The following is a 20,638-nucleotide window of genomic DNA, read 5'->3' as shown; positions in this document are numbered from 1 at the left end:
GTCTTAAAAGTTGCCAAGGTTGAGGACTCCTGCCTTATAATAAGCTTTAACGAGACCGACCATAGAGACATACAAAAGTGCAAATGATTGAGAGGTGTATTTTGTCCGCCCCTTACTCGAGAGATGAAAATTGCTTTTTTCTTTTTTTCCCCCCTCAGGAAATCCAAAGCTCTCAGGGTTTCCCTATTATTGTGATGTACTGTATATTTTAGATAAGTGTTTCTCAACCTTGGTCGCTTCAAGAAGGATGGACTTCAACTCCCAGAATTACCTAGCTTGTTGTCAGGATGGAAAATAATAGATTTAGATTTTTTTCCCTCCCTCCCTCTAATGTTATATCTCTCCTTCCTTCCTCCCTGTTCCTTTCCTTTTTCTCTTTTCAGTCTTCCGTCCTTCCTCTCATTTTACATTTTTCCTTCACCCGTTCCTTTTTCTCTCTCTCCTTCCTTCCATCCATCCATCCTCTAAATTTATGTTTTTCCTTTTTCTTCCTGTTCCTTTTTCTTCTTTTCCTGACTCATTTATGACAGTTGCAGTGTGATCCCCTTTTGCAACCTTCTGAGAAGCAACATCAGTGGGGAAGCCTGGTTCACTAGCAGCCATGTTACTAATTTAGCAACTGCGGTGATTCCCTTAACAACTTTGGCAAGAAAGGTCTTAAAATGGGCCAAAAATTCACTGAATAACAGTATTGCTGAGCAACATAAATTTTGGCCTGGAATATGGTCGCAAATTGAGGACTATCTGTATTATCTTATTTGTTTGCAATGTGGCCTTTATATTAAAAAAAAAGTTTGAAGCAGGTTTCTGCAATTCCGCACAATAAGAACTTTATTTGGCATTTGATCTTATTGAAAAGAGGCCTTTGTTTCTGATGACACAGCTGAGAGAAGCAGACCTGATAATACCACATAAATTTAGCATTTCTAATGTCTGTCAGACAGTGCTGTTTTTCCAAGACTGATGCTGGTGTTCAAGCTGGGCAGTTAAATACCATATATGAAAGAATTCATTGGAAATAAATTCTTCTCCTTTTTAGATAAATCACACATAACTGAAGGATTCTGGGTAGTCTCTGAGCTTGGTAGTTTCCTTGCAGATGATCCAACTATGTAACATCATCAGTGCTAGAAGGGATTGGAGTTTGCCGAGGGGAGGAGGAGGAGGACTGTGACGATTGTGGGGTCCTTGATGCTCTCTGAGCTTGGTGATTTTCTTGCAGATGTTTCTTGTCCCAATTAGGTAACTTCATCAGTGCTAAAAGGGAGAAGGGTTTGCAGAGAGGAGGAGGAGGAAGACGATTGTGGGGTCCTTGGTGCTCTCTGAGCTTGGTGATTTTCTTGCAGATGTTTCATGACCCAACTAGTTGCAACTTCAAACTATTGGAAGAAAAGTCTTCATTACAGTTCATCCAAGCTGGGAATAAACATGGCAACTGCTTTGGGAAGAAGGTTGTAGTTTAGGAGAACCAGACAGGAAGATGGCTGGCAGAAAAGAAGGACTGACCACATGTTGGGAGTAGGTTTTTATACCCTCTGGATCCTTTTGTTTGGAGTTGATTTTGCTGGGCAGAAGGTCGCAAAAGGGGATCACATGATCCTAGGACACTGGGAGTTTGAATTTTGATCAGGTGAACGCAGGGATGCCACAATGGTCATAAGTGTGAAAAATGATCATACGGTAAGTCATTTTTTTCAGTGCCACTTTGAAAGATCACTAAATTAACGATTGTAAGTTGAGAACTACCTGTAATTGCACAAATATAATCCCTGTAAATCCAGCTAATGTCTTTCTGGAACCAAAGTGGACAGCTTCATAGCGGCCTGATGAAAGATTAGGGGAGCGGAAGGCAACCTTGGCTCTTTTATGACTCATGGACTTCAATTCCCAGAATTCCTGAGCCAGCATGGCTCAGCTTGGAAACCTTTCCCTTTCTCCTCAGCATGTCTGGCTCAGGAATTCTGGGAGTTGAAGTCCACGAGTCATAAAGCAGCCTAGGCCTAGGGCAGGGGTAGGCAACCTTGGCTCTTTTATGACCCGTGGACTTCAACTCCCAAAATTCCTGAGCCAGCGTGGCTCAGCTTGGAAACCTTTCCCTTTCTCCTCAGCGTGTCTGGCTCAGGAATTCTGGGAGTTGAAGTCCACCAGACAAAAAAGAGCCGAGGTTGCCTACCCCTGGACTAGGGAGTGACACGACTGCAGTCTTCCAGTATTTGAGGGGTTGCCATAAAGAGGAGCGGTCCATGTCTCCTCCAGAAGGCAGGAGAAGAAGCAATGAATGGAAACTAATCAAGGAGAGAAGCAATTCCTGGAACTAAGGAAAAATTTCCTGATTGTGAGAACAATCCGTGGAATGGCTTGTCTTTAAGGAGTTGTGGGTGCTCCATCACTGGAGGTTTTGAAAAATAGAACAGACAATTTGTCTGGAATGGTATAAGATCTCCTGCTTGAGCAAGGGGCTGGACTAGAAGACCTCCAAGATCCCTTAAAACTCTGTTATCAGTTAATGCATTAAAAATGAATTTTAAAAAGCTGTATGTGCATATTTATCTCCACAGCGGACAGCATTGTGATGACTGGATTTCAGCCAATGTAAATCTCTACCATAAACACAGTGATCATATATCCTTTATTATAAAGAACAATTTGTTATTTCAAAAAAGTGACCTTTCAGTTGATGGATTGCTTTGGCTTTGCTTTTGAATCTTCCTTTGTTAAGCAACGTTATCAACATAAACAATGAGTGTTTTGTTGCCCTTGACAAACCTCTTTCAGATTTGTCCCTTTTTCAACTTTGCCTTTTATTTTTTTTTCCTCCCAAAATACAGTCACTATAAAAGTAGTCCTTGACTTATAATCATTTGTTTACTGACCATTAGAAGTTACAACAGCACTGAAAAAGGGACTTAATAATAATAATAATAATAAGTTGGAAGGGACCTTGGAGGTCATCTAGTCCAACCCCCTGCTCAGGCAGGAAACCCTATACCATTTCAGACAAAGGGCTATCCAGTCTCTTCTTAAAAACTTCCAGTGTTGGAGCATTCACAGCTTCTGGAGGCAGGTTGTTCCACTGGTTAATTGTTCTCACTGTCAGGAAGTTTCTCCTTAGTTCTAGGTTGCTTCTCTCCTTGATTAGTTTCCATCCGTTGCTTCTTCTCCTGCCTTCAGGTGCTTTGGAGAATAGCTTGACTCCCTCTTCTTTGGGGCAGCCCCTGAGATACTGGAAGGCTGCTATCATGTCACCCCTCACCCTTCTCTTCGTTAAACTAGACATACCCAGTTCCAGCAACCGTTCCCTATCTGTTTTAGCCTCCAGTCCCCCAATCATCTTTGTTGCTCTTCTCTGTACCCTTTCTAGAGTCCCGACATCTTTTTTACATCGTGGCAATGCTTGCGATAGTTTTTCACACTTACAACCATGGCAGGATCCCAGTGATCACGTGACCAAAATTCAGACACTTGGTAGCTGACTCATATTCACGACGGTTGCATTGTCCTGGGGTCATGTGATCACATAACCTGGGGATGCTGCAACCATTGTAAATACATGCCGGTTGCCAAGCGCATGTATTTTGGTCATGTGACCGTGGGGATACTGCAATGGTCATAACTGCGAGGGCCAGTCAGAAGTCGCTATTTTCAGTGCTATTTTAACTTTGAACGGTTGCTAAATGAACGGTTGTAAGTCAGAGATTACCTTTGATAATGAGTGAGCTTGTATCCCTGTTGTTCTCATGTCTTCCTGAGATTCAAAATAAGTCACTCGATGGAAAGAAAAGTTTTTTTTTCCTTTTTTTTCAAGCACTTTCTAGTTTGCTCTTATGTGACTCCTTGTTCAACTGTAAATAGAATAGAATATCTTTATTGTCATTGTGTAACTCACAACAAAATTAAATAAGAAAGTTTCTTACCATCATAGTACTGAACTTCCTAATCAAAATATTCTTCCAATTAAGCTCCTGAACAACAGTTTCAAGTATTTCTTGATAACTTATTTTGTTGTTGTTGTTGTTGTTAGTTGCGAAGTCGTGTCCAACCCATTGCGACCCCATGGACAACGTTCCTCCAGGCCTTCCTATCCTCTACCATCTTCTGGAGTCCATTTAAGCTCACGCCTACTGCTTCAGTGACTCCATCTAGCCACCTCATTCTCTGTCGTCCCCTTCTTCTCTTGCCCTCAATCTTTCCCAGCATTAGGCTCTTCTCCAGGGAGTCCTTCCTTCTCATTAGGTGGCCAAAGTATTTGAGTTTCAACTTCAGGATCTGGCCTTCTAAACAGCAGTCAGGGTTGATCTCCTCAAGGACTGACCAGTTTGATCGCCTTGCAGTCCAAGGGACTCGCAGGAGCCTTCTCCAGCACCATAGCTCAAAAGCCTCAATTCTTTGGCGCTCGGCCTTTCTTATGGTCCAGCTTTCACTGTCATACATTGCAACTGGGAAGACCATAGCCTTGACTATACGTACTTTTGTTGGCAGGGTGATGTCTCTGCTTTTTAGTGTGCTGTCTAGATTTGCCATGGCTTTCCTCCTGAGGAGCAAGCGTCTTTTAATTTCTTGGCTGCAGTCCCCGTCTGCGATGATCTTGGAGCCCAGGAAAATAAAATCTGTCACTACTTCTATTTCTTCCCCATCTATTTGCCAGGAATTGAGAGGGCCGGATGCCATGATCTTGATTTTCTTAATGTTTAGTTTCAGCCCAACTTTTGCACTCTCCTTCTTCACTCACAACAAAAGGTTCTTTAGTTCCTCTTCACTTTCTGCCATTAGAGTGGTATCATCTGCATATCTTAAGTTGTTGATATTTCTCCCGGCAATCTTAATTCCAACTTTAGATTCATCTAGCCCTGCCTTTCTCATGATGTGCTCTGCATATAAGTTAAACAGGCAGGGTGACAGTATACAGCCTTGCCAGACTCCTTTCCCAATTTTGAACCAATGTCCAGTTCTCACTGTTGCTTCTTGACCCGCATATAGGTAACTCAAGAGACAAATAAGGTGGTCTGATATTCCCATCTCTTTAAAAACTTGCCATAGTTTGTTGTGATCCACACAATCAAATGTTTTAGCATAGTCAATGAAGCAGAAGTAGATGTTTTTCTGGAACTCCCTAGCTTTCTCCATGATCCAGTGTATATTGGCAATTTGATCTCTATAGTTCCTCTGCCTCTTCGAAATCCTGCCTGTTCTTCTGGTAGTTTTTGATCCACATACTGCTGGAGTCTAGCTTGCACAATTTTAAGGATAACTTTATTAGCATGTGAAATGAGTACAATGGTGCAATAGTTTGAACATTCTTTGGCACTGCCTTTCTTTGGAATTGGAATGTAAACTGATCTTTTCCAATCCTGTGGCCACTGTTGAGTTTTCCAAATTTGCTGTAAAATTGAGTGTAGCACTTTTACTGCATTGTCTTTTAAGATTTTGAATAGCTCAGCTGGAATACTGTCACCTCCATTAGCTTTGTTGTTGTTCAGCTTTCCTAAGGCCCACTTCACTTCACATTCTAGGATTTCTGGCTCAAGGTCAGTGACCACCTCATCATGGTTATCAGGGATATTAAGCTCGTTCTTGTATAGTTCTTCTGTGTAATTTTGCCACCTGTTCTTAATCTCTTTTGCCTCTATTAGGTCCCTGCCATTTTGGTCCTTTATCATGCCCATTTTTGTATGAAACGTTCCCTTCATCTCCAACTTTCTTGAAGAGATCTTTAGTCCTCCCTATTCTATTGTTTTCTTCTATTTCTTTACACTGTTCATTTAAGAAGGCATTCTTATCTCTTCTAGCTATTCTCTGGAATTCTGCATTTAGTTGGGTGTATCTTTCTTTTTCTCCCTTGCCTTTCACTTCCCTCCTGTCCTCAGCTATTTGCAAAGCTTCCTCAGACAGCCACTTTGCTTTCTTGCATTTCTTTTTCTTTGGGATGGTTTTAGTTGCTACTTCTTATACAATGTTATGAACCTCTGTCCATAGTTCTTCAGGCACTCTATCAGATCTAATTCCTTAAATCTATTTGTCACCTCTACTGTATATTCATCAGGGATATGATTTAGTTCATACCTGAGTGGTCTAGTGCTTTTCCCTACTTTCTTCAGTTTAAGCCTAAATTTAGCAATGAGAAGCTCGTGGTCTGAGCCACAGTCAGCTCCTGGTCTTGTTTTTACTGACTGTATAGAGCTTCTCCATCTTTGGCTGCAGAGCACATAGTCAATCTGATTTCTGCGTTGACCGTCTGGTGATGTCCATGTGTAGAGCAGTCTCTTGGGTTGTTGGAAAAGAGTGTTTGCTATGACCATCGTATTCTCTTGACAAAATTCTATCAGCCTGTGCCCTGCTTCATTTTGTACTCCAAGGCCAAACTTGCCTGTTATTCCGGTTATGTTTTGGCTTCCGACTTTAGCATTCCAATCCCCCATGATGATAAGGACATCATTTTTTGGTGTTACTTGTATAAGGTGCTGTAGGGCTTCATAGAACCGGTCAATTTCATCCTCTTCAGCACTGGTGGTTGGGGCATAGACCTGGACTACTGTGATATTGAATGGTTTGCCTTGGATTCAAACTGAGATCATTCTGTCATTTTGAGGATTGTATCCCAGTATTGCTTTTCCTACTCTTTTATTGACTATGAAGGCTACTCCATTTCTTCTGAGGGATTCTTGCTCGCAGTAGTATACCTGATGGTCATCTGAATTAAATTCACCCATTCCTGTCCATTTTAGCTCGCTGATTCCTAACATATTGATGTTCAGTCTCGTCATCTCTTATCTGACCATGTCCAGCTTGCCTTGATTCCTGGATCTTACATTCCAGGTTCCTATGGAGAAAAAATCTTTACAGTATCGGACTTTCCTTTCACCACCAGATACATCCACAGCTGAGCATCCTTTCGGCTTTGGCCCAGTCGCTTCATTCTTTCTGCCGCTACTAGTACTCGCCCTCTGCTCTTCCCCAGTAGCATATTGGACGCCTTCCGACCTGAGGGGCTCATCTTCCAGCGTCATATCTTTTTTCCTTTTGGTGCTGTCCATGGGGTTTTCGTGGCAAAGATACTGGAGTGGGTTGCCATTTCCTTCTCCAGTGGATCACGTTTTGTCAGAACTCTCTGCTATGACCTTTCCATCTTGGGTGGCCCTGCACGGCATAGCTCATAGCTTCATTGAATTACGCAAGCCCCTTCGCCACGACAAGGCAGTAATCCATGAAGGGGATACCTTAAATACATTTATTTTGGAATATTCCATTCCAAAGACAAATATTATTTTTTCAGCATCTGCGTAAAATTCTTAACCTGTTAAGCTCTGAATATGAAGCATTTATGATCTGATATTCATAGCACTCCTGATGTGAAATATAGGCTGTCCTTTACTTACAACCATTCGTTTAACAACCATTCAAAGTTAAAACAGCAGTGAAAATAATGACTTATGACCGTTCCTCACCCTTACAATCCTACAGTCACATGATCAAAATTTGGGCACTTGGCAATCTGCATGTATTTAAGATAATTGCAGCATCTCAGGTTCAAGCAGTCACCATTTTTGACCTTCTCAGCACCCAACAATGAAAGGGGAAGATGGATTTGCTTAACACCCCTGTGATTCAGTTAACAACTGTAGTGATATACTTAGCAACTGTGGCAAAAAAAAATCATAAAATTGGAGTCATTGAACGACTGCCTTGCTTCTGGCCCAAACTGCAGTTGTAATCTGAGGACTTATAGCTGAGACCATGACTTCCATAATACCAATCAAATGATTCACAAATAAGCTAAGTTTGAATTACATCAAAAAATAGTCTCTCTTAATTACAACCATGTAATTTCCTCAGCAATAATACAGACTGGTTTGTCGTTTTCTTTTTCTGAGTTTTTCCCCCCCAACTTTCTAGCATACAACTTGTGGGTTTCTTTGTGGTTTCCTATCCAAATACAGGGAATCGTGGACTTACAACAACCAAAATTTCTGTCGCCAAGGGAGACATTTGTCAAGTGAGTTTTGCCTCATTTTACAACTTTTCTTGAATTACTGCAGTTGCTAAGGTAATAGCAAGGTTGTTAAGTGAATTTAGCTTCCCTATTGACTTTGCGTCAGAAGGTCGCAAAAAGGGATCACACTGCAACCATCACAAATATTTGAATTTTGTTCAAGTGACCATGGGAATGTGGCAAGTCGTGTTAAAAACAGTGTAAGCCACTTTTTTTCATTGGTGGTGTAACTTTGAACGGACTCTAAATGAACTGTTGAGGACTACTTGTTTTAAGAGGAAGTTCAGAAACATGTCCAAAAATTAAAGGGAATTCTGCAATGTAGCAAGCCTCTTCCTACTCTTGAATTGTTTTTTGCTCTGATTTTGTAACTGTCTGCATAATTCGCATTTAATTTTGGGATGAAGCAGGCTGCCTCTGAAGGAAAACACCACTAAGCATAGCCTATTGAAGGCAAAAATGCAAACAAGTAGCAGGAAATAACTGCCTACAGGGTACAGACGTTATTTTATTGCGGCTTTGATCGACGGTAAGGATACTTGAAAGAGCTAAATTAAACGGTTATTTTTCAAGGCGACCTCGAGCAAGATACCCAACCTCCCTCACGGCCAGAGGCCAAGTGCCACATCCTCAAAGCATGCAGGCCGAGGAACGAGAGGCGATCTCGCGAGAGTTCAAATCGACCAGCCTTTTTCTGTTGTTGTGGCTTGGTTCGGTTTGGACTCCTCCCCTCGAAGCTTTGGGCGGGGCAGCGCTCGCACACAGGAAGGGAAAGAGGGAGCGAGGCGCGCTGGTCGGGTGCCCCGCCCTCTTTCGGTGGCTTAAAAAAAAAGGGGAAAAAAAGGGCGGGTGGGCGTGGCCCGACCTGAGCGGGTGGAGGCGGCGGAGGCGCGCGCGCCGAGAGCGGGGCTGTTCGGAAAAGGCCAATCGAATGGAAAGAAATCCGGAGGGCGGGCCTCAAAACAGGAGCGCGCGTGCGTACTCGCGCGCCTCGGCCCCGCCCTTCGTCGTCCCCTCAGAGGGTTTCCGTTAATGGCGCTATTGCTGGGTGCTTGTTGCGGCTGCTTCGGGCCGAAGTACTTGGCCGCGAGCCGGGCTGACCGGAAGCGGGCGGGCGCGGAGGACTGACCGAGCAGCTCCGGCACAGCCAGGTAACGACCCTGGTGGGGCTCCTTCGAGAGCTGAAAGCCCCTTGACCAAAAAGGCGCTAGTCCTCTTGAAGGAGTGCGGCCAATGCTTGTGGAACCCGAGTAGGTGTTTTTCTCTTCACACATTCCTTATTAGAATCTGTCTCTTCCCGGCCGCTCTTTTTCAGGAGACTCAGCTTCCCTCTTCATCTCACGAGGAAAAAAGTTCCAATTCCCATCATCCCCAGCCAGGCTTGGCCCGAGGAAAGGGGGAGTGGGACAGTTTACACCTCCCTACGCTTGCCAATTTATTATCATCATTATTATTATTTTTCCTTTAAATAGAATCCAAAGGAAACAGGAGTAATTTATTTTCATATCTTAGAATATTTAAATTTAGTTAAGAAATAAGAAAAAGGGACAGAAACGTTCAACATTTGACCATGCAACCAATGATTATGATTGCAAATAATGCATACTTATTGTATGCATCATATGTGCAATAAATATATAGTGCATTTATAAAACATGTAAATGTATTATTTCCCATTCAGTTCCTGTGTAGAATATGGAGATTATGTGAAATGTAATTTTCTATTTAATTTTTCTAATTTTAATTCTTTCCTTGTACTTTTTCTGCTTTTTTATTATATTGTAAGAAGCCCAGAGACACTGTACAGATAGTCCTCGACTTTTAACAGTTCATTTAGTGACCATTCAAAGGGACTGAAAAAGGGACTTATGACCGTTTTTTCCACACTTGACTGTTGCAACATCCCCATGGTCACGTGATCAAAATTCAGACCCTGGACAACTGGCTCATATTTATGACAGTTGAAATGTCCCAGGATCACAACTGCAATGATTCACTTAACAGCTGTGGCAAGAAAAGTCGAAAAATGGGGCAAAACTCAACAATGGTCTTCCTTAGCAGCAGAAATTTTGAACTCAGTTGTGGATGTACTTTAAGGACTACTTATAGTTAGTCCTCAATAGCAATTATAATTCCTTTGAATGACGTGAAACTTTTAGTACTGAATTTTATTGGCTCCTTCAGGATCTGGGTGGGGCATTTTTAATCATATAAATAGTTTTCTCTGTGCCTCTAAGATTCAGCCAATATTTAAGTTTTGATATGCTTCTGTTTTCCTGAAGGTGCTAAAGAAGTGGGCACTAGGGCATCCTAACACCATGGGGGCAGAGGATCGCCCCCAGTGCTTCTTTGATATCGAAATTAATCGAGAACCAGGTAAGGTTTGAGGGCTCTGTCTATAAGAATATTTGTATCACGATACCTTAGAGTTCATGCTTGCGGAGATGAATGCTTCTCATTAGTTAGATTTTGTGTACAGCCCTCTTTTATGCACCGATCACTTGAATTTTCGTGGTTATGTGCTATTTTTATACATGGTCAAATAGTATTTCAGAGTAGCAATGCAAAGTGAAAAGAAGTACTGGAGTGATGTGATAGCAGTGTTCCACTGTTTCGAGGGGCTGCCACAAAGAACAGGCGGTCAACCTATTTTTTAAACACCATAATGCAGGGCAAGAAAAAATGGATGGGAACTAATCAAGGAGCAAAGCAACCTAGAACAATGGAGAAATTTACTAGGAACAATTCACCAGTGGAATGGCTTCCCTCCAAAGTTGTGGGTGCTCCATCACTGGACAGCCACTTGTCTGGAATGGTATAGGTGTCCTGCTTGAGGAGGGAATTGGACTAGAAGACCTCCAAGGTCCCTTCCAATTCTGTTATTCTCCCTTTCATCATGATGATGTGGTTTGTTTGTTTCTTATAGCCTTTTGTTGTATCAACAAATAAACCAGGATTAATTGCATACAATACAGTGATGGTATAGCGAAATTTGGATTTAATTCCTGATTAGCAACAACTGCTTCTTCTTCTTCTTCTTCTTCTTCTTCTTCTTCTTCTTCTTCTTCTTCTTCTTATTATTATTATTATTATTATTATTATTATTATTATTATTATTATTATTATTAGCAAATGAGTGAGATTAGCCAAATCAAGCCTGGCAATGAATGAGGTGACACCTGTTGCAGCCAGTTCAACCTCGCGTCCAATAAGTAGGAAAAAAAAGTGACATTAAATACATTTTCTGGTAATCTTTCTTAAAAATTTAGAAGTGGATGGAAGAATGTAACCATTTCTCTGTATTTCAACTCAACATTTTAATAAGTACAATGTGGGATGCATCCAAGTGTTTCCAAGTTCGGAAAGCTCTGCTGTCAAAAAACCCCTTGTCCTGCCTTTACTATTTCTGTCCTGCGGTCCCTGGATAATTCCTTGATGTGCTGGTTTCAGGTTTATAATCATTTGTTATGAATGCTAGGCAAGTGTTTTATTTTCATACATCAAGTTGCTTTGACTATTCAAGCGTTAGAAACACTTAAAATGAGTCCATATATTTTTGTATTCTAAATATCCTGGTTCTGTAGTTTCAGCTAAAAGGTGTAAGGTTTTGTTACATTGTTATACAAAGAAGCATATTCTCATGTCAGTTATCTAAATGTGATACTTTTTCTATTTTGTAAATGTGTTTCATATATTAAGTAAATATATAAAACACATTTACAAAATAGAAACGTATCACTTGCATTTAGATAACTGACACCTAAATAGGCTTCTTTGTATAACAGTGAAATTGTTACTCCTTTTAGCTGAAAGTATGGGAAAAACTTAAATAAGCATAGCTTCTCATTTCAAATAGTGACTAAAGGGATCTTATACAGACAAATAAGACCAGAAACAAAACAATACATAATAAAAGCAATATTTGGTCTTAAGGTTTAAGGCACCAGGCTAGAAACTGGGAGTTCTAGTCCCAACCATGAAAGCAGGCTGGGTGACTTTGGGCCAATCACCAGGACATGGTAAATTCTAGTCTCACCTGAGGTATGAAAGCCGCCTGGGAGACCTCAGGCCAATCACCAGGACACTGAATTCTAGTTTCACCTTAGGCATGAAAAGCAGACCTCTCTCTCACTCCAGCCCACCTCACAGGGTTGACATTGTAGGGAAAATAAGAGGAAGAAGGAGTAATAGGTATATTTGCTGCCTTGAGTTATTTATAAAAATAATAAAGACAGGAGATAAATAAATGTACAAAAAGATACCACAATATACTGCATGCCTGCTGTCAAAAGACCAAGCTTGTCACTTTACAGGTAGTGTTCAACTTAACAACCATTCATTTAATTATTCTTCAAATTATAACAGCACTGAAAAAGTGAATTTTGACCAGTTCTTGTACATATTTTGTGTTTGTGTCTGTGGTATAAATCACATACATACTTAATCATATTTCTAGGGTTTGGAAAATAGGTACCAATCAAGATTCCTTTTTTGTTGTTGTTCTACAAATTCTCACTGCAACTTACTTGCTCCAACATGTTACAAAATTGTTATTTTGGGACTAGGATTATAATTAGAGTACATAAAAATACCTGGTCATTTGTGGAAAATGAAAGTGATCGCTAAGCATTTCTAAGTGCTCTCTGGCTGTGGCTTTCACTTGTTTTTCATGTCTTTACTGAAGGCAGAATTCAAGAGGGTTGCAGTTTCTGTAAGGTAGGGGTTTAAGAAAGGGCAGGCCGATAAAGCTGAAGGTTCATATAAATTGAAAAATGAGAAGTAGTACTAATTTTCACAGCACAGTTTAAATGTATAATAAAGTAATTGTAAAAAAGCTGCAATATGCTTTGGTTGGCTAGTGTAAAAATGGGATGTAATTCTACTTTAATTTATATTCCAGTTGGTCGTATCATATTTCAGCTTTTCTCTGATGTATGTCCAAGGACTTGCAAAAACTTCCTTTGTCTATGCACAGGTATGTTTTGTTAAAGTTGTGAATAATTATGATTTTATTGTAATAATATACTGTGAGTTATCTTTGGAGCCACTCGGAAAAGAAAGACAAGGCATCAGTGGCTGCCTGTTTCTTCCTTGGATGCCAGAAATTGTGCTTAGCAGATTAAAAAAAAATCTGTAACACAGTCCTTTTTTCAAAGTATTAGTCTGTTCTGATAAACAAATATAAATTTCCCTTAGGGCATGTTTATTGCAGGATCTCTTTTTGGAAATATCTGTTGGAAATGGACTGAAGCCTGTTTCAAAAGTGAATAGTATACAGATAGTCCTCGACTTACAACAGTTCGTTTAGTGACCATTCAAAGTTACAATTTCACTGAAAAATGTGACTTACGATAGTTTAACAACCGTTGCAGCATCCCCAGGGTTACGTGATGAAAATTCATATGCTTGTCAACTCATTTTTATGATGGTTGCAATGTCCCAGGGTCATGTGATTCCCTTTTGCAACTTTCCAAGAAGCCCTAATAATAAGCAGGCATATACATAGAATGAAGGCTATTGCTAAGCACATTGATTTGTGCTTTAGATTGTAAGCCGCCCTGAGTCTTCGGAGAAGGGCGGGATATAAATGGGATTAAAAAAAAATAGGGAAGCCAGATTCACTTAACAGCTCTGTGACTTAACAACTGCAGCGATTCACTTAACAACATTTGGTAAGAACAATTGTAAAAGGGGGCAAAACCCATTTAACAACTGTTTTGTTTAGCAACAGAAATGTTGGGCAACAGAAATGTTATTGTAGTCGTAAGTCGAGAACTGCCTGTACTTTCTCACTGAGCTAGAACAAAGGAATAAAAATCGAATGTCTAAATATTATTTAGTCATATCTGAATGTTTTTTTTTTTTTTGCAGAGTTAAATTTGATACAGGGCATCAAAGTTACAGAGTTGAGCTATACCTCAAGTTGCTTTTTCAAGAGGCAACTGGATTTTATTTTTCTTTGAAGATGTTCCACTTCTCATCCAAGAAGCTTCTTCAGCTCTGAAGAAGGGGAACATCTTCAAAGAAAAACAAAATCCAGTTGCCTCTTGGAAAAAGCACCTTGGGACAACTATGATCTGGATGACTGACAATCTCCATAGACATCTAGTTGAGCTATACTGCAGTATTGGATGTTAGTCGCCTTTTCCCTACCCAGGAACCTGGAATTTCATCTGTTCCCAGGAATTTTAACATCCTATCTATATTGTGTCAATGTTTTTTTCAGCACAGTCCTGGAGAGAAGCAGCCAACCAGTGGGAAAGTATGGTTAATACAGCTAATCAGTTTGACCAATGTCTTTATCAATGACATTAAACATTACTAGTAAAGAGGTGGGAGAGCTAGCAACAAGTAGGAAAAACTAAGTTGTTTGTGGGGTCCTGATCACATACAGGTAGTCCTTGACTTACAACCATTCATTTAGTGACTATTCTGAGTTACAACGGCACTGAAAAAAATGACTTACAACCGATTCTCGCACTTAGAACCAGCACAACATTCCCCACTGTCACGTAATCAAAATTTGGGCAGTTGGCAACCCGACATATAATGGCTGCAGCATCTCGGGGGTCACACGATCGCCGTTTGCAACCTTACCAGCCGGCTTCCGACAAGCAGAGTCAACGGGGAAGCCAGATTCGCTTATTGATGTGTGATTCACTTAACAATTGCAGTGGTTTGCTTAACAACTGCGGCAAAAATTGGGTGCAGCTCACTTAACAACCTCCTTAGCAACAGAAATTCCAGTCCCAGTTATGGTCACGAGTCAGGGACTACCTGTATCCTTTTTAACCATTATTATTGTCGTTCGTCGCACAGTCACCAGTCGTTCAGATTGGATTGGGCATTTTTGTCCACCTCTGGAATCCTTCCTGAGGACCTGGGATAGGCAGATGTGGAAGTTTGGTGGTGTGAAAGGTATCGTCGCAGGATGTCAGCTGTTCCAAGTAAAGCTGCCTTCTACAATTGGCCGATAGGGATTTTTTTTTCCAATGCTGATGGTATCAAATACATTCACTGCCCATTTCACCATTCAAAGCAATTCCAAACACCACCTTTCTCCGTGCTGAATGTTTCTGTATGGTGAAATCCCCATGTCAGGAAAAGAAAGCATTGGCGAAGGATTTGACTGACTTGATAACAGTGAAACATGTAGTCTTTATCAATACTTCATCCTCCTATCCCAAAGGTGCTTTTTCAAAAAGCAACTTGACTGTTTTTCCTTGAAGATGTTTCGCTTCTCATCCAGGAAGCTTCTTCAGTTCTGACTGAATGGTGGTGAATGGAAGGATTTATATTCCTTGCAGACAGCTGGTCATTAAAAAGCTGTTGAGGCTAGTTGGAAGTTTATCTGTGCCCTCAGGGTCATCTAAATAGTGCAAATGGGTGTGGAACTGCTAAAAGGACTGTAACCTCAATTACTCTGTAATAAACAGATGATTACAAGGAATATAAATTCTTCCATCCTCCACCATTCAGTCAGAACTGATGAAGCTTCTTGAATGAGAAGTGAAACGTCTTAAGGATAAACATTTTTGGGACAACCATGACCTGGATGACTGAGAATCTCTACAGACCTTTATCCTGCTAAAATTTAATGAAGTCTTAATTGGCAGTCAAAAATGGCTACCTCTGTGTTTAGGTTTGGTAGTAGTAGCATCTTCCATTTGGACTAGAAACACTGAAGCTCTGCCAAATGTAGGTGGTTACTTAGAAGTCATGTTTGTCCAGCTATGTGCAGGAGATACAACTGGACATACCTGTAGTATTGTCACCACTTATGACTTTAAGTGACGGGTAACGCAAGACCAAGTTACAGTATCTGACTCGTTCGCCTCTCTTGGACATCATGGCTTGTAAGACTGCTAAGACCTTACATATATTTCATCTTTATAGGTGAAAAGGGAATTGGGAAAACAACTGGAAAAAAGCTTTGCTACAAAGGTTCAACTTTCCACCGCGTGGTTAAAAGCTTCATAATTCAAGGCGGAGACTTTAGCGAAGGTAGATGAAATGACCTAACCTTAATCCATCACCCCAAATTGGAGGGGTTTTTTTCATTGTAATAAAAAAGTTTGCCCAAATTTATCAGTTGCCTGCAAAAAAAATTATGAGATGTTTGAATATATTTAAATATCTACAGTAAATGATCCTTTTCTCTTTTCGGGAAAAATAAATAGCTTGGATAGGCTGTTAGCTCTCATGTTGCATTATAAGAATGGTAACTTTTAAGAATAGATTATATTATGTCAGGAATTAAACCACTGGCCATTTTTTTAAGACATTCTAATTAACAGTTTTATGTAAAGTAAAATCCTGTCCTCGTCTGACTCTCTAAAATTTAGCCTGAATATTGTTATTACCGTTGTGGTTGTTATTATTACATGTAGCAGTTTGGTCATAAATTGTTGCGTGTACATTGAGCAACTTGCACATCCATATTGTTACAATTAGTCCTTGACTTACTGTAATGGAGCCTGCTCTTTAAGTCCTGATGGCCATTAAGAGAAGCAAGTCACATAATCACCTCGCTTGTGACTCCTCCATTCCTGCTTTTCCCAGTCCACTCATTAAACAAATTGTGGGTCATTAAACGCAGCACAGACCCTTCCCCAGACCTTCCGCCAACGCCTGAAGCCCCCCATGGGGACCCTTCCCACTCACCCTTCCCCTGCATCTCTCGTCATGGGCTTATCTCTCAAAAGATCTCAGATTAGGGAGGCAAAGCAAGTTGATGAGCCATCCAGGAAATGACTCCCATTTTTCCAAATGACCATAATTCAGTGTCGCGTCTCGGAAAATGTTGTCCACTTCCAGGATCACAGTCTGTCCTTCTTCCTTGATCTGAGTTCCAGTGATGGTTGGAAGGAAGTGAGGAAGACAGTATGGGACCCACTGGGGTGGGAAACAGCCGCAAGGCTTGTGGGGATTCTGGCAAGAAATGGGGCCAAACTCACTAAACAACTTGCCTTATTTAGCAGCAGAAATTTTAGGCTCAGTTATGATCCGAAGTCAAGGACTACCTGTGTACTGTGCTCTAGCAACTGGAAATCTTAACACCTGGGCGTAGAAGTTATCAGAGCTGTGGTGGTGCAGTGGTTAGAATGCAGCACTGCAGGCTAATTCTGCTGACTGCTGACTGCCAGCAGTTTGGCAGTTCAAATCCAAAGGTTCACATACTTTTTCCACCCTGCACTGTGAATGTTTCCATCTTATGTTCAATTAAAACATGACAACAGCTAATGTTTGTGTAGTATTATTTTAAGCAGACTGTGTTTTTCTATTGTTGTGACTTACATGACGTTAGAGCGCATTTTATGGCCAATTCATGGAAAACTCCATGTAGTCCCAAAGGGTTCACATGCTTTTTCTTGCAACTGTATGCTTATTAATGAAATATTGTAGAATAATAGAGGATAAAGTAAGTTCTCAACTTACCACTGGTCACTTAGCGAACTTTTGAAGTTACAACCTACCTGGAAAAGAGGACTTATGACCATATCCTAAGTTTCAGTTCTCAGCCTCCCCACAGTCACAACACAACCCCATTTAGCAATAGACTTTTATACCACTTCATAGTGCTTCATAGCCCTCTAAATGGTTTACAGAGTCAGCCTATTACCCCCAACAATCTGGGTCCTCATTTTAGCGACCTTGCAAGGATGGAAGACTGAGTCCGGTCAGGATTCAAACTCCTGGCAATGAGTTGAATTAGCCTGCAATACTGTATTCTAACCACTGCGCCACCTCCGATGTCCAGCAGTCGCATGATCGCAACAAACCCCATTTAAGGCAGCCTCCCACAATCACAGCATTTAAGAACACTAAAATCAGGTCGGTCATGTGGCCAACTTGTTTTACAAGTGCCACGAAAACCAACCTTAATAATGGGCAAGCTCTGTGATGGTCGTATATCGAGGACTATCTACGTGCTATCCGTATCTGAGGCGCACCTGTTAATCACCTTTACTCAACTACAGTTCTTGAAAAAAATGAGCCTCTTCTGATTTTGAGTTTTCCTCAAATGGAACCGTGTCTCCGTATCGCCCATCTAAGGAGCACTTAAAAACGCCAGCGGCAACTGCCCGTGCACTAGCCTCAGCCTTGTGCACATTATTAGCCTTGCGCTGCGTGAATTTGGGCAAGCGTTAAACTCAACCTGGGATCAGTTTATAAATTGCATTCAAATCAAATTTCACACTTCTGGTAGTCCTCAACTTGCAACAGTTCATTTAGTGATCATTCAAAGTTACGAGGGCATTGAAAGGAGTGGTTTATGGGCATTTTTCACACTTAACAGCCATTGCAGCATCCCCGTTGCCACTTGATCAAATTCGGACACTTGGCAACTGACTTGTATTTATGACGGTTGCAGTATTCTGTGGTTATGTAATCAGCTTCTGCGACAAGCAAAGTCAATGGGGAAGCCAGATTCAGTTAACAACCGTGTTGCTAACTTAACAGCCACAGTAATTCGCTTAAGTGTGGCAAGAAAGGTCGCAAAATGGGGTAAAACTCACTGAACAACTGTCTCGCTTAGCAACAGAAATTTTGGGCTCCATTGTGGTCATAAGTCAAAGACTACCTTAATTGTGACCTACCTGTAATTTAGAATTAGGAATCTCACGGCCAATTCCTCTCTGGTAAATGTGCTGTGTGACTAGTTAAATTATTTAGTGCTACAGGTAGTCCCTGACTTACAACAGTTCATTTAGTGACTAAAATTACAGCAACACTGAGAAAAGTGACTTGGGAAAGTTTTTCACATGACTGTTGCAACATCCCGATGGTCACATGATTAAAATTTGGATGCTTGGCAACTGATTTATGATGGATGCGGCATCCTGGGGTTCACGTGATCTCCTTTTGCGACCTTTTGTCAAGCAAAGTCAATGAGGAACCAGATTCACTTAACAACCATGATGGTAACTTATCAGTTGCAGTGATTCACTTAACAACTGCGGCAAGAAAGATCCATTAAACGGGGCGACTGTCTCGCTTCGCAACAAAAACCTTTGGCTCAATTGTCGCAAATCAAGGACTACCTGTAATTGCTACTTACCTGTAATTTAGAATTAGGAGCCCGCTGCTGATTTCTTTCATGCAATGTGACTAATTAAATTATCTAGTGGCGCTTTTCAGGATTTTACATTCTACCTTCTTAACGCTAGGTAACGGGAAAGGAGGCGAATCTATTTACGGAGGATACTTCAAAGGTAAACTTCAAGCAGTTACTTTACACCTCGGTGGCTTCAGCTTTGCGAATTCCAATTTCAGCTTTTCGTAACCAGGTTTATATAGCTCCTCTTGCATGAAAGTATAATATTGCATGGATATTCTCTGTGTGCATGAGAGTTTTTTTTAAAAAAAAATTCTTAAGACTGTAAATGTTAGCGTTAACCGTCAAAAGTTTACGGCGGCTATTGTAGTGGTTAAAACGTGACTTCAGCATGGAGGCTAGCCAACTTGATTCATGCCAACTCCTGTGTTCCTGCCTAAAACTGTCAACATATTCTTTTGTTTATAGAGAATGTGATCTTTTGCAAAATGAAAAGGTAAGACACAAAAGCTCAACACAAATTCAAATTTGTTCCCCTGCACCCTTCCTAATAAATCTTTGGTCAGCTGTTAATGAATTTGTGGCTGGGTCCATGTAGCTTTGGAGAGCAGCCCCAAAATAGTTTGAGAGGCCCAAGATGGCCTTCAGTTTGACCAAGACGTCCTTGGGATGTCACCTACTTGTCTTTCAACTCAGGTGCTCCCTTCCTTTTCCCTGCCCTTTTTGAGGTTTGTATGTGTCTTCTCAATTATTTGGGGCATATTTTAAAAGTGTTGGATTGTAAATCAGATACCGAGCAGTTTTTTCTTGTTACGTTGGTTCCGAATGTGTCCTGAACGTACTTAGGTAGAAAAGAATAACCTTTTCTAATTGAACTGCTTTGTACAAAAGTTATATTCTAAAAGTACTTAATCATAGAATACAACAGCAATTACTCTTCTGTTTGCCAATCTGTATTGTAAAGGTTTTTGGTTCTTCTAAGATTTTGAATTAGGTAAGTACAACTGTCCTGGTACTGTACAATTATTTCGCTTTTAATAAAATTCAATTAAAGCTGCCACAATAGACTCACAATCATCATCATCATAACAGCATGTTGTAAAATGAGATTTTTCCACTCTGAAGCTGAAAAAAAAACGTGTTTTGTTGGTAGATATTTGTAGTTGAGAATTACCTGAACAAACAAATCATAATTTAATTATCGATGGAATATTTGTAGCTCAGGGTTGAAATGTGGAGTCCTTGCTGCTCTCTGAGCTGGATGGTTTTCTTGCAGACATTGCATGAAACATCATCAGCAGTAGAAGGGAGTGGGCTTCTAGGACTTATGATGATACCTAGTTGGGTCATAAGACGTCTACCGGAAAATCACCAAGCTCAAGAAAGCACCAGGACCCCACATAACTAGTTTAATTAGTTTTGTGAAGGAGTCAGAGTGGTTTTGTCTGCCCAGTTCAAAGAAAGAGGCTTTTTGGTAAGGGGGATTCTGTTTTCTGATCCAACCCAATTTTATTGCATGCTAGCGATTCTTAAGGGACGCGGTGGCTCAGTGGCTTAGGACACTGAGCTTGTCGATCAGATGGTTGGCAGTT

At 40.8% G+C, this 20,638-nt stretch overlaps 1 protein-coding gene across 8 annotated transcripts in view; it reads left to right on the top strand.

The window, feature by feature from the left end:
* The first annotated feature begins 9,005 nt into the window (after window positions 1-9,005).
* The window catches only part of NKTR (natural killer cell triggering receptor), a 47,280-nt gene continuing 35,647 nt past the window's right edge, over window positions 9,006-20,638 (top strand). For 2 of the 8 annotated variants that reach the window (XM_083377451.1, XM_083377448.1), the window contains exons 1-6: window positions 9,006-9,138; window positions 10,270-10,363; window positions 12,888-12,962; window positions 14,807-14,905; window positions 15,884-15,991; window positions 19,159-19,203. In XM_083377451.1, coding sequence (XP_083233577.1) covers window positions 10,306-10,363; window positions 12,888-12,962; window positions 14,807-14,905; window positions 15,884-15,991; window positions 19,159-19,203 — 385 coding nt within the window. In that variant the 5' untranslated portion in view covers window positions 9,006-9,138; window positions 10,270-10,305. Of the gene's footprint in view, window positions 9,238-10,269; window positions 10,364-12,887; window positions 12,963-14,242; window positions 14,250-14,806; window positions 14,906-15,759; window positions 15,992-19,158; window positions 19,204-19,514; window positions 19,543-20,638 lie in introns of those variants that run through there. The other 6 variants (XM_083377449.1, XM_083377452.1, XM_083377450.1 and 3 more) reach the window with 5 other exon arrangements.

Source organism: Vipera ursinii (genome assembly GCF_947247035.1).
Source record: "Vipera ursinii genome assembly, chromosome: Z".
NCBI lineage: Eukaryota > Metazoa > Chordata > Lepidosauria > Squamata > Viperidae > Vipera > Vipera ursinii.
This window is presented reverse-complemented; position numbering and strand designations above follow the sequence as displayed.